The 14465-nt window shown below is 38.9% G+C and overlaps 1 protein-coding gene across 2 annotated transcripts in view; it reads left to right on the top strand.

Annotated features, from left to right (window-relative positions):
* The window catches only part of ACER3 (alkaline ceramidase 3), a 125394-nt gene extending 111795 nt beyond the window's left edge, over positions 1-13599 (top strand). For both annotated transcript variants that reach the window (XM_049780426.1, XM_049780427.1), the window contains 4 exons: positions 5701-5802; positions 9362-9466; positions 11307-11352; positions 11986-13599. In XM_049780426.1, the coding sequence (XP_049636383.1) occupies positions 5701-5802; positions 9362-9466; positions 11307-11352; positions 11986-12039 (307 nt within the window). In that variant the 3' untranslated portion in view covers positions 12040-13599. The remainder of the gene's footprint in view (positions 1-5700; positions 5803-9361; positions 9467-11306; positions 11353-11985) is intronic.
* Positions 13600-14465: the final 866 nt, after the last annotated feature.

Here is a 14465-nt window from a genome sequence, read left to right as displayed (position 1 = left end):
GATAAAGGATAGGATGAAGGAAATAGAGAAGTAAGGGAGGGAGAGAAAGAAGAAGGGAGTGGGGAAGAAGGGAGAAAGGAAAGAAGGAAGGGAAGGGACTGATAGCACAGCAGTAGGGCATTTGCCTTGCATGTAGCTGACCTGGGACAGACCTGAATTCCAGTCCTCTGAGCCTACCAGGAGTGATTTCTGAGTGCAGAGCCAGGAATAACCTCTGAGTGCCACCAGGTATGGCCCACCGCCCCCCCCCCAAAGCTGCAGACAGCCAGAGTGATAGTTATAAAGCAGATAAGGTGTTTGCCTTGCATGAAACTGACCCAGGTTCGATCCCTGGCATCCCATATGGTCCCCCAAGCACTGCCAAAAGTAGTTCCTGAGCTCAGAGCTAGGCACAACCCCTGAGCATTGCTGAGTATACTCCCCCCCCTCCCCCGCAAATAAAAGCTGCAACACAGTTAGAGAAATATTACTGCAGGTAGGGCTCTTGCCTAGCACTTGTCTGACCCAAATTCATTTCCTGGCACCCCATATGGTTTTCAGAGCCCACTAGGACTAATATCTGAATATAGTGTCCAGGAGAAAGTCCAGAGCACAGCCAGGTGTACCCCCCAGTGTGCCCCCCATTCTACCAGCCAAAATAATAAAAAGTTGCAATAGACAGTGACTCTCTTAAGCATACCTCTGAGAACCTTCCTTAAACAGCAGAATAATGTACTTTCCATGCACAGCCAAGTTTGTGCTTTGTGATATATATACATATATATTATTAAAGAAAATGATTTACAAAGTTATTCATAGTTGGAGCTGTGATGGTTCTTAAATTAATCCTTATATTCTTTATAATTATATTCTTATATTCTTTATATTCTGTGTACTCTTTATATTCAATTCCATACAAGTATTTAGAGTTAAAAGTGAAAGATAGGGCCCGGAGAGATAGCACAGCGGCGTTTGCCTTGCAAGCAGCCGATCCAGGACCAAAGGTGGTTGGTTCGAATCCCGGTGTCCCATATGGTCCCCTGTGCCTGCCAGGAGCTATTTCTGAGCAGACAGCCAGGAGTAACCCCTGAGCACCGCTGGGTGTGGCCCAAAAACCAAAAAAAAAAAAAAAGTGAAAGATAAAAAGTAACAAATAAAAGATTATTCTTGCCATTTATCTTATTCTTTTTAAGGGGGAGACTTGGAGTGCCAAACCTAGCAATGCTCAGGCTCCATGGGGCTCAGGAATTACTACTTGTAGTGCGTGAGGATGCTCAGATCGAACCCAGTTGACCTCATGCAAGACAAGCACCTTGCCTGCTGTACTATCTCTCCAACTCCTTATTCTTAAAAACCATGTAAGAAAACAGATAGTTCAAAGAGCTCAGCACATGCTTTGCATGCATGAGGCCTTGTGTTCATTTCCCTGAACGACATAATATTCTGAACACTGCTGTGAATATATAGAGCTAAGAGTAGTCCCTGAGAATTGCTGAGTATGGCCCCAAAACATAAAAGTAAAGAAATATAAAATTAGAGGAGATATGGGGGTCATAAATAAGTATAATAAAATAAAATTAGAGGAGAAAAACTATCAGAGCAAAAGAGCTATAAAATTCAACAACTATTAATGATTAAAAATTAATTGCAAGTCACAGTGCCTAAAAGGAAAAAAAAATCAGTGAAAGAAAAAGAGAGACAGAAGAAACATGTCTGCCATAGAAGCAGACTGGGAGCTGCAGGGAAGGGGGTCAGACAGGAAGATAACCAAGGAAAATAAACATAGGTAAAAGAATGGGCGTTGGAATGTTGTATGACCAAAACTCAACTATTAACACCTTTTTAACTCTGTATCTCATGGTGATTTAATTAAAATAGTGATAATGATAATAAAGCCTGGGGGCTGAAGAGACTGCCCAGTGGGAAAAGACTGTATACAACCGATCTGGGTTTGACCTCCAGCACCGCATATTGTAGATGCCTAGAGCACAGAGCCAGAAGTAAACCCTGCATACCACCAGGTGAAGCCCAAAACAAACAAAAACTTAAAACCTGGGACAAAGTAAACTTAGGAACTTTCCTAAACAATAAACTCCATATCATCTGACATATTAACTCATGAGATATTTTAATATCTTTTCAATCAAATATAAAACAGAAACATATTATCATGACTACTTAACATCATACTCATGAAATCTATCCAATATGGTGTTTGCAGATGAAATGATCATTTACAGAAGGTATCACAGATCATGTAACCCACAGCACCTCATGGGAGTCCCTGAACCCCATCAAGAGTGATTCCTGAGCACTGCCAGATTCAGTCAAAAAGCAAAAGATAAAAAAAAAAGTAGAGCAATAGAACAAAAAGAGACTTTACAGTAGTGCCCAGAGAGATAGCACAGCAGCGTTTGCCTTGCAAGCAGCCGATCCAGGACCAAAGGTGGTTGGTTTGAATCCCGGTGTCCCAGATGGTCCCCCATGCCTGCCAGGAGCTATTTCTGAGCAGACAGCCAGGAGGAACCCCTGAGCATCGCCAGGTGTGGCCCAAAAACCAAAAAAAAAAAAGAGAGAGAGAGAGACTCTACATTTATACTGACCTCTTTTTAAATATGTTAAAGTAATTCTGTGCAGAAAGAGTAACTTTTTCACTAAATTGGGCTGTAACATCATGATCTTTTTTTAATGAACTAAAATTTTACACCATTACAAAGTTACCAGAAGTGCAGTATATCCCTAAATATTAAAGCTAGAAGAAAATACCAGTCCTTTTTTTTTTGCTGATGATTTTACAGTATATATACAAATATTTCATAAGTTATATTATGTATCTGAAAGCAAATACAATGTTAAATTTCATTTACATCTATTTAAAAATTCTAAAATATAGAATATATAAATCTCAAATACTAAAGAAAAAATCAATAAATTGAACTCTATCAAATTAAATTTTATTTTTCAAAAGAAACATAAGGGGCCAGAGTGATAGTATAGTAGGTAAGGCACCTATACTGCCTAATTGGGTTTGATCCCTATATTCCATATGTTTCCCTGAACACTACCAGGAGTGATTTCTGAGTGCAGAGCCAGGATTAACCCCTGAGCACTGCAGGGTATAGTCCAAAAAACTAACAAAGACACTTATTGGTGGAGGAGAGAGATAGCATAGCAGAGAAGGCACTGGCCTTGCATACAGTCAGCTCAGTTCTAGTCCCAGCACCACTATTCACCCATCTCATTCACCCACCCACCCAGCACCACCATGTCCTGAGCACAAAGCCAGAAATAGCCCCTGAGACCTGCCAGATGTGACAGTCTCACACACACACACATATATTCGTGTATATATACATGAACGCACACACACATATTTTTTAAAAAAAAAAAGAAAAGAAAATGAAAGGTGAGTTAAAACTTAGGGGAAACATTTGTAAAATATATGCCCAGTTAAATAATTATATTTAGAATGTAAAGAGAACACCTACAAATCAATAATGAGACAAACAGTTTTTCTAATGGGCAAAAATTGGCAAATACTGTACCAAAGAAGATATATGGGTGCCAGACAAATAAGTAACTGAAAGGTACTTTTGTGTGAGAGTCATTAGGGAAGACCAGGGATATGGCTAATAGCAAAGTATTTGCTTAAGACATGGCATCAATCCTTGACACTGCAAACATTCAAAAATAAAGCAGTCATTAAGGAAATACACTTTAAAACCACAAGATCATGAAATGCTTCAGTACAAGAACTGAAATGCAAACAATGTTGCATTCAGTGTTGGTGAAGATATAGAAATATAAACACGCAGGATCCGGAACAGTGGTGCAGTGGTAGGGCATTTGCCTTGCATGCAGCTGACCTAGGATGGACAGAGGTTTGATCCTCTGGCATCCCATATGGTCCCCCAAGCCAGGAGTGATTTCTGAGTCCATAGCCCGGGGTAACCCAAGCATCACCGGGTGTGGCCTCCCCTTCAAAAAAAGAAACATAAACACACAAACACTGATGGAATGTAAAATGATATGTCATCATTGCATATGAGAAACACTGCAGTAGTATTCTAATATAAGTTTAATATTTACTTTCCATACAGCCCAACCCATCCTCTACTAACTTTTTACATAGAGACTTATTTATATAGCTACTTTATTTGTTAATGGTGAAGTGCTGTAAATAATACAACCACCAACATTTAGACACATAAAGTGTGGTTCACTCAGTAGACAACTCAGCAGCATAAGAAAATGAATTATAGATATGTGGTCAGTGAACTTCAAACTCATTATACCAAATGAAAGTAGCCATACAAAGGGTTTATACTGCATTATGTTATTTAAATAGTCTCACAGTCTAGGCTTTTGGAGATGATGGATTTGGGTATTTGTTTTTTGAATAACTATACTTTAAATATATGCCATTTAGGGGGCTGGAGCAATAACACAGTGGTAGAGCGTTTGCCTTGCACGCGGCCAACCCAGGACTGACAGTGGTTTGGTTCCTGGCATCCAATATGGTCCCCTGAGCCTGCCAGGAGTAACCTCTGAACTACACCGGGTGTGACCCCAAAACCAAAAATTAATTAATTAATTACATATCATGTAATGTAATTGAATCAGATACCTCATTGAAACTGTAGAGTATATGTATTAAGGAACAGGGGCTGCAGATACAGTAGGCAAGGTGTTTGACTTGCATGCAGCTGGTCAGGGTTCAATCCCCAATATCCCATATAGTCCCCTAAAACCCTGCTAAAAGTCATTCCTGAATGCAGAGCCAGGAGTAACCCCTGAGTATCACTGGGTTTAGCCCAAAAACAAAACTAACGAATATTTATAAAGGATTAAAAACTAGGGGCCGGAGAGATAGCATGGAGGTAAGGCGTTTGCCTTTCATGCAGGAGGTCATCGGTTCAAATCCCGGCGCCCCATATGGTCCCCTGTGCCTGCCAGGAGCAATTTCTGAGCCTGGAGCCAGGAATAACCCCTGAGCACTGCCAGGTGTGACCCAAAAACCAAAAAAAAAAAAAAAAGAGGATTAAAAACTAGTACAAGAGTTAAGGCTATCACCTTGCATCTGGACAATTGTGCTTCAATTCCCAGCACCACAGATGGTTCCCCTAAGCATTGCCAGGAATGACCTCTGAGAGTACTACGGGTGTGCCCAAACCCAGGCCCCTAAATATAAATATATATATGTATATATGTATGTATGTAGGTAGTATTATAAGGTGTTGGTATCTTGGGTAAATTCACCAAGTTTCTGTTTCCTCGTTAGTGAAATGAAGAAGTCTTGCCACACAGGGTTTACTTAAGGATTTTATTGATTTATGTGTGTTACCATATATAATTCTTTATATGTATTTACAGATCTATTTTGTCTAATTACATACATGTGTGTTGTTGTTTACTAAATTATTCTCAACACTGATCAGTAATTTGCTGAGTGTTTATCTTTTCTCCCACCATGACTCTTTCCTCACCCTGATAGGATTGTTAGGAACTTTCTGCCTACTTACTGATATTCTTAGCCAAGTCTATGGTACATTCTTCCTTAGTACTTTTCAATGGTTAACTCTACAGGCATAATAAGGAGTTGAATATGTAGATTTTGCTTTTAATCTAACAGTGTTCTTTCCCATGAAAGGGATGACATTAAGTTCTGGTTACAAAATGACTCAATAAAATTGCTTGCTGTTTTTCTCTTCTTTCCCACAGGGTTTATCCTTGGCTTAGAGGACTAGGTTATACATCCTTGGGTCTATTCTTATTGGGATTTTTATTATGGAACATAGATAACATCTTCTGTGATTCGCTGAGGTAAGATACATTTTCAATTTCTTTTTTTTTTTTTTTTTTTTTTTTTTTGTGGTTTTTGGGTCACACCCGACAGTGCTCAGGGGTTATTCCTGGCTTCACGCTCAGAAATTGCTCCTGGCAGGCACGGGGGACCATATGGGACGCCGGGATTCGAACTGATGACCTCCTGCATGAAAGGCAAACACCTTACCTCCATGCTATCTCTCCGGCCCCACATTTTCAATTTCTAAGGAGTATTTTTGGAAGCAGCTGTTGAGTAAAAAGTTTCATAAATTTCCATAGAATCTTTAGGACTTTGAAACTAATCTCCGCCATTGTTGAAATTAAAAAGATATGGGCATGGAAGTAGGGCATTTGCCTTGCATGCAGAAGGACGGTCGTTCAAATCCCAGCATCCCATTTGGTCCCCCAGGCCTGCCAGGAGCGATTTCTGAGCACAGAGCCAGGAGTAACCCTTGAACACCACTGGGTGTGACCCAAAAACCAAAAACAAACAAAAAAAGAGTAATTTGTAATAAACAGTATTAAATACATGCATATGATTTTACACCTTAATATGCTAATATTATTTTATAGGAAAAGCAAAGAAGTATTACCTCTGCTCTCGTCTTATTGATGGGACCACATCCAGCAGTACTCAGGGGCTACTCCTGATCCTGTTAGTGATAAGGGAATCCTGAATGCTGGGAATCAAACCAGGGTAGGCCATAAGCAAAGCAAGCACCTTAGCACCAGTACTGTCTCTCTGGTCCTCATTCTACCTCTTGTTGGTAATTCCTATTAAGTGGATCTTTGAGGAGTCTGGACTGTGCTCTGTCACTGAGACAGATGTTTGGAAGCTAAATTTTCATACAAATCCCATATTAAATAGGTTTAACTAGTGGGTCTTTCCAACTAAAATTTCAGTGACCCAAGAATTCTGAATAAAAAAGATAGAGGACTATATTGGTAAGAACCATGGAGGGGCAATCCATTAAATTCAGGCTTTGGGAAATCTGTATGCTCAGGTTTTACTTGATGTGTTATCTTACCAGGCATAAATGCTCTGGTCTTACCTGCAGTAAGAAACAAAAAGGGAGCTGGAGAGCCAGATTGATAGTACAGCAAGTAGGATGCTTGCCTTTCATGTGACCTGGTTTTAATCTCCAGCATTCTTTATGATCCCAAAACCTGCCAAGTGTTATTCCTGAGTTCAGAGCCAGGAGTAAGCTCAGAGCACTGCAAGGTATGGCCCAAAATCAAAATGGAAAAAATAATCAGAGGTGAGGGAAGATGGTGGAAGCTGAAATTTAGAGATTAAAAGAAAGTTTATGAGATGATAGAAACTTTGAACTATTTGTTCATTGATGGCATTAGGGAATTATTAATATTTCAGGTCTAAAATTATATTACAATTATATATAGTAATATGTGAGTTTCCATTTTATATATACTAAAATATATAAAAATAAAATAATAGGGCCGAAGAGATAGCGTGGAGGTAGGGCATTTGCCTTGCATGCAGAAGGATGGTGGTTTGAATCCCAGCATCTCATGGTCCCTTGAGCCTGCCAGGAGCGATTTCTGGGAATAGAGCCAGAAGTAACCCCTGAGCCCTGCTGTGTGTGACCAAAAAATAATAATCACAAATACATAAATAAATAAATAAATAAATAAATAAATAAATAAATAAATAATTGGTATGATTTGATTTGTTTTGGGGCCACACCCATGGTGCTCAGGTGTTACTACTGGCTCTGTACTCAGAAGTCACTCCTGGAAAGCTTGGGGGATCATAAGAGATGCTGGGAATCAATCTGAGGTCCATCCTAGGTTGGCCGCATGCAAGGCAAATGCCCTACCACTGTGCTATCTTTCTGACCCCGAATTTAAGTATTCTTTTTTGGGGGGTGGGGTCACACCTGGCAGCACTCAGGGGTTACTTCTGGCTCTATGCTCAGAAATCACCCCTGGCAGGCAGAAGGGACCATATGGGATGCTGGGATTCGAACCACCGTCCTTCTGCATGAAAGGCAAAATGCCTTACCTCCATGCTATCTCTCCAGCCCCCAAATTTAAGAATTCTATAGGGTACTAATTGTCTCAAAAATTTATAGGAATAAAAAGGAAAATAATAATTTTGTGTTTCTCATTGACCTTTCCCTTCTAATAAATAAGAGTGCTAATCTAAATTAGCTCTAAAATCTAAAAAATCTAAATTGGAGACAATTGAGTGATTTAGTAATTCAGTTAATCTCTTAATTTTAGGTCCTAATCTATAAAGCAAAGCTAATAAAGACAGTCTGATGACCAGAGCTATATTACAGTGGATGGGGCACTTGCCTTGCATGCTGTCAGCTTTGTTTAATTCTTGCCATCCCAATGGTTCCCCAAGCACTGTCAGAAGTAATTCCCTTTACATGACTGAAACACAACTACAATTATATTTGTAATCATGGTGTTTATAAGATATTTTAAAAAGAAGTAATTCCAAGAGTGCTACCAGGAGTAACCCTTGAACATCACCAGATGTGGCCTAAAATACAATCAAACCAACCAAATTTAGTTTGAAATGAAATAAATACAAAGAACTTTATAGATCATCTATAGCCTTCTAAAGTGATTTATATATGTATTTGTGTGTATATATATGTATATATATGTAAAGCATAGGAAAGTTATGGTCTAGTTACTTGAGTGAATCACTAATTAGATCAATATTTCCAAAGTATGTTTCAGGAATCACTTGTTCTATAAGATTTTTATAATATATCACTCAGGTGGTAAGGAGGATGGTTCTATGATAGTATTACTAAATTACCTGGAAAGGAATGAAGATTAAACATTCTAGCTAAGTAGTAATTTTTAAAATCTAATTTGTTAATATACATTACAAATCTCCATAAGGACAATAAACTATATACTATTTCCAACATTTTTTTTATTTTTATTTTTTTGGTTTTTGGGCCACACCCAGCGATGCTCAGGGGTTCCTCCTGGCTGTCTGCTCAGAAATAGCTCCTGGCAGGCACGGGGGACCCTATGGGACACCGGGATTCAAACCAACCACCTTTGGTCCTGGATCGGCTGCTTGCAAGGCAAATGCCGCTGTGCTATCTCTTCGGGCCCTATTTCCAACATTTAATTTGTTTTGGGTTTGGTTTTGGTTTTGGTTTGGTTTTAAAGCCACGCCTTGTAATGTTCAGGGGTACTCCCGGCTCAGTTTTCAGCATTTCCTCTTGGAAGTGCTTGGGGGACCACATGGTGCTGGGCATCAAATCAAGCTTCTCTGCACCCTCACATTTAATTTGAGCACAGAATCATCTCTTCATAAACTACTATGTTTAACAATACTATATTTAACTATATATCTGCTGTGTCGGGATGTGACTCAGTAATGGAGCATATCCCCAACACCACCAAAGAAGAAAAACAAAAGGAAAAGGGGAAAAAAAGAAACCGTGGAAAACAATATAGCGGCAGACTTAAGGAAATTGACAAATTGCCATGTTTGAGTAACACTTTAGGATGCTCAGTCAGACTATCAGCGTCAACATAGTGTTTCCTTCTCTCCAAACAGGAGTCTCAGAAAAAAGCTCCCACCCATCGTGGGTGCCACCACCCAGTTTCATGCATGGTGGCATATTTTAACTGGCCTTGGCTCTTACCTTCATGTTCTTTTCAGGTAAAGTATACTTTCTTTTTTTTTTTTAAATATTGGTATGACTTGATCTTTTTTCTTCTTTTTTTAAATTGAAATAAATATTTTGAGGGGTTTTTTGAGGGGGCACACATGGCCTTGCTCAGAGATTCTTCCTGGCCCTATGCTCAGAAATCACCCCTGACAACCTCAGAGGACTATATGGGATGCTTGGAATTGAACCCAGGTTCATCCTAGGTCAGCCGTGTGCAAGGCAAATGCCCTACTGCTGTGCTATCTCTCCGGCCCCAAGTTGAAATAAATGTATTTTAATATAATGTGCTTTCCAGGTGTGCATCATTCAAAATTAGCATGTATATGTGCCATTTTAACTTTACCAGTAAAAGTCCAGTTTTATCTTTCATCCTATCACTGACCTCTCCTGGATCTGTGCTTGAGAATCATTCCCAGTGATGCTCAGGGGACCATATATGCTCAGCCTGCTAACAGGTCTGGTCTCTCTAGCTTCAACCACTGACTACTTTCATCTATTTACTCATCCTCTTCTCCCTTACTTCTTGGTAACTACTAGTTGCTCTTATAAGTCTAAAAATATTTTTTTTAATTTAACTTGTTTGTTTGATCCCTCTATATAGCTTTTCTGAGTGAAATCCTACGGTATTTGTGTTTTTCTGTCTAACTCATTTCACTTAGCTTAATGCCATCTAGGTTCACCTACATTACTGCAAATGGTGAAATTTCATCTCTTTCAGTTCTGTAATGACAAGTATTCCATTGTCTAGATCACAGCTGTTTCCTTTCTGTTTATCTCATATCAAAATTGTGATTCTTAGTGAGCTAATATTCCTAATTCTGAAAATATTTTAAGATTGCCTTGCAGATGGTCCTTGAGTAAGAATGGTTTGATGTATGAAAAATTTTTTCAGCTTTGCAGTGATACTAAAGTGATTTACATTCAGTAGAAGCCAGACTTTGGATTTGGAGTATGGCTCTTTTCATAGGCCACTGGTACAGTTCAAGACTCTCTCATGTAGCTGAACTATGGCTATGAGCTTTGGCTCCTGGACAGCCACACCTCAAGGGGAATAACCATTCTGTTTTTCACTTTTAGTAAATTCAATAAAGTCCATGAGAGAGTTGACAGTTTATTATACAGTATAGGCTTTAGGGATTTTGCCCAATTGTAAGCTAATATAAGTGTTCCAAGTACTGTTAATTTGGTTAGGCTAAGCTTTGATATTCAGGAGGGTAAATGTATTTTCAACTCAACTATATATTTCAGTTTGCAGTGTGTTTATCATTGCTATTTAACCTTATTACAAGTTGGGAAAGATACATACTTTCTTGGTCTTTATTTTTGTTTTGGTACTACACCCAGCAGTGCTCAAAACTTACCTATGATTTTGTGCTCAAGATTCACTCCTGGGGGGGGGGGGGCTTGGGATCATTTAGGGTGCTGGTGATTGAACCAGGGTTGGCCACATGCAAGTCAAATGCTCTACTGGCTATGCTATTATTCCAGCCCTAAAGATAAATACTTTCATCCTCATTATCAGATATTGTCAAAAAACAAAATGGGTAATCAATATCTTGACCAGAGCCAGGAAGAGTGATACACTATGAACATTATGAGAGAAGTGTTGATCTATTCTCTTTCTTCCTTAATATCCTACTAGAGCACGGACGGGTGCCCCAAATAAAGGAAATAAATAAATTGCTAATTGAACTAATGATATATCAATATTGCCTTTTTCTTTGCATATATAAGAAGCACAATAGTTCAGTTTGTCAATAATAGTAATAGTTTAGTTTGTATAATTAAAAATTAGTATAAAGAGCTTTCCCCTTCCCTATTTTCTTTCAGTTTATATACAAGAACACTTTACCTGAGGTGCAGACCCAAAGTAAAAGTAAGTCCATCTTTTCTGTGTATCCATGTTTGGGGAACTGGGACAGAGGGAGACAAAGAAAAATGATTGGAGAGATGTGGAGAAATACAGGATGGAACCAGGTGCCCTTAAATCTTAAGTCTTCCACTTTCAGGCTGGATATATAGTACAGCAGATAGAGCACATGCAGCAATCCCATGCAGTTCAATTCTCATTATTCCATATGGTTTTTTGAGCACTGCCAAGATTAATTCCCAGGTGCAGAGCAGAAGTAACTTCTGAGCATTACTGGGTGTAGCTCAAAAACCACCAAGAAAAGTAACTATTAAGTCTTCCACTTGCTGTACTCAGTAAACTGTGGCAAGGTTCTACTCATTAAGCCGGTATTTTTCTTTTACAAATAAAATGGAAATAAAATAGATTGTTGAAATGTTCAGCTCCATGCTTGACAACATAAATATTTAATATATTCAACTAAATAAAAATAGTTGCTGAGATGCAAGTCTGGAGAAAAGATTCTGTAACAAGCAGCTTAAACCTAAACAATTGCCAGCAAACACACCAAACCCTCCAGTCATAGTCTATGGGCTCATTTTCAGCAATAGTATAGCATTCCTGATCTTCTTTCATCTCTCCTAACTTTTCTTCAAACAGTTTGTCTTTGGAATCTGGCCTGTGATCCTGTTTGAGCCTCTGAAGAAGCACTGATAAGTTATTCCACCAAGAAAACAATAGCACCTACCATGCTCCTGGACAAGTGAATAAAGGAAATCCTCAAAGACCTACTCAGTCAAGTAAATCATGATCATCCCAACAAAGGAGTCAGCTATTCTGTCCAACACTGCAGCCACACAGAGAATGAGAAATGGGTCTTGTTGGGTGTTTATTTCATTTGTCCTTTTCAAACTTCCACTCTTACTAAGATGTTTTAAAGGAAAGAGACTTAATGCATATGTTTATGTATGTACTTGAATGCTGGAGGGGGAAATGGACTTTTCTTAACAAGTTAACAGTTTATACTGTTCTAGGAAATCAACCTTTTTATCATTTTTGAACAAGAGCTGCTTATTGTGAATTATACCTTTCTTAATATCATTAATAATGAAAAGTCAGCTGAAAGGGACTTAAGAGATAATACAGGGGCAAGGTGCTTGCCTTGCACACAGCTGGCCTGGATTCAATCCTTGGCACCATCTATGGCTTCTGGAGCCCCAACAAGAGTGATCCCTAAGTGCAGAGCCAGGAATAAGCCCTGAATACTGCTGGGTACAGCACAAAAACAAAAGCAAAACAGCAGAAGTCAGCTGAGAACTTGCAAAACCCCATATCCAGATGGCCAGCCTGAGTTGACACTTAGTATCATCCTCGTTGGCTTAATATTTGTCTCATTAACCTCATGGATGGTTTTTCAAGGAAAAAGTTAGTTTCTGGTAACTCTCAGTATCTGCCTCTCTGCTCCTTGGAGTGTTATTAGCAAGCTCAGGCCTGCCCCCGGTCTGCACTTGTCTCACAGAAAGTTTTGCCTTGTCTTTGCCATGTGTTCTATGGAGCTTGTGTGTGGCAAAGCCAATTAGTGCAGGTGAATCATCTGGTATACCCTTTTTGACAGCCACAAGGCCTCTTTGTGCCACCTCTCACCAAAGATGGTCATTCTGTTTCCTTTGATCTTCTGAGATCTTTAAATTGTCTGGTTTTCTGGCTGGCAAGCATGACTGATGATATATTTGAAGTTTTCAGTGAATATCCTTATATTCTGACTTTTTTTGTTGGTGGTGATTGTTTGGGGGCTACACTTGGCTATGTTCAGGGGTTACTTCTGGTTCTGTTCTCAGGAGTCACTTCTGGCGATGTTCGGAGGACCATAGGAATGCCAGGGATTAAACCTGGGTTAGTTGCAAGGCAAACACCCTCCTCAGTGTACTATCATTCCAGCCCCATTCTCAGACTTCTTAAAGAATGCTATCTTTTCCAGTCTTTAGAGACACCATGGATGATTCTATCCATGTAAATAAATGCATTGGGTTAGTTAGAGCTGAGATGATCAGGATTCTATTTATGTAAAGCTTGTTAGAATAGCTGTTCCTTCACTTTTTGAGGAAGGAAATAGCTCTGACTTACTTGAGATTATAACAGAACTCCTAAAATTAAAGCACTAAGAAATGACAATGAAGTCTTATTGTGAAACAGCTTAGCTCTACTTTGGTTTCGAATGTATAACATTATCACTTTTCACAAACAGATTACCCTCTGTAATAAAAATTCTAATTTATCCTATTGCTCATATATTACCTAATTTGTAGATCTGTCCCATTTGACTTTGGAAAGGGGTACACTCAGTTGTGCTTAGAACTTACTCCTGGCTCTGGCTTTGCACTCAGGAATTACCCCAGATACTGCATGGGGTACCATATTGAATACTGGAGATCAAACTTAGTTGGCCATATGCAAAGCAAGCACCTTACCTGCTATATTATAACTCCAGTCCCAGCCAGTTGACATTTTTACCACTAGTTCTTACTTATACACTATTATAAAATCCATATTTTTTTTAACCAACAGTCATATTACCTCTATTAAATCCTGAACTTTATACATAAATATTTTTTAGCAATGATATAGAACATTTATCTCATTTTTGCAATATTAGCCTTGGTATAACTTAAAACCAATACAAATTTTGTTGTCTTTATCTTCTGAATTTAGTTTAGGTCCAAGTACTATTTTCTTTACATGCCAACATGACACTAAAGAGATTACTTTATCTGTTTGTGTGATTTTCTAGTAAGAAAAACACTTGCCAAATCCTAAAACTGTGGTTGTGACTCAGGAAAGTATAAAACTGAACAGTTCTAGCACACAAACTATAGGACTGAACTTAGATTTGCCACGATTTGGATATCTGGCCCTATTTTCTGTGCAGCTAGAGAGGCTACCAGCCATTCCAACATGTTTAAATGAACTCATCTGTTTTACACCATTATCTTTTTGTACTTTGCATTCAAGATATACTTCTGTATCAGAAATCTCTGTATAGAAAAAAAAGGCACAGGATTAAGAAGGCAACTCAAAGGGCTGGGGTACAGGTTCTGCTTGCAAGAGCTGGGGTGCAATCCCCAGCACCACATAGACTCCTG

The sequence above is a fragment of the Suncus etruscus genome, chromosome 9 (assembly GCF_024139225.1).
Source record: "Suncus etruscus isolate mSunEtr1 chromosome 9, mSunEtr1.pri.cur, whole genome shotgun sequence".
NCBI classification, from domain to species: Eukaryota; Metazoa; Chordata; class Mammalia; order Eulipotyphla; family Soricidae; genus Suncus; species Suncus etruscus.
The sequence above is the reverse complement of the archived record's forward strand: the minus strand, read 5'-3'. Positions and strand labels throughout refer to the sequence as shown.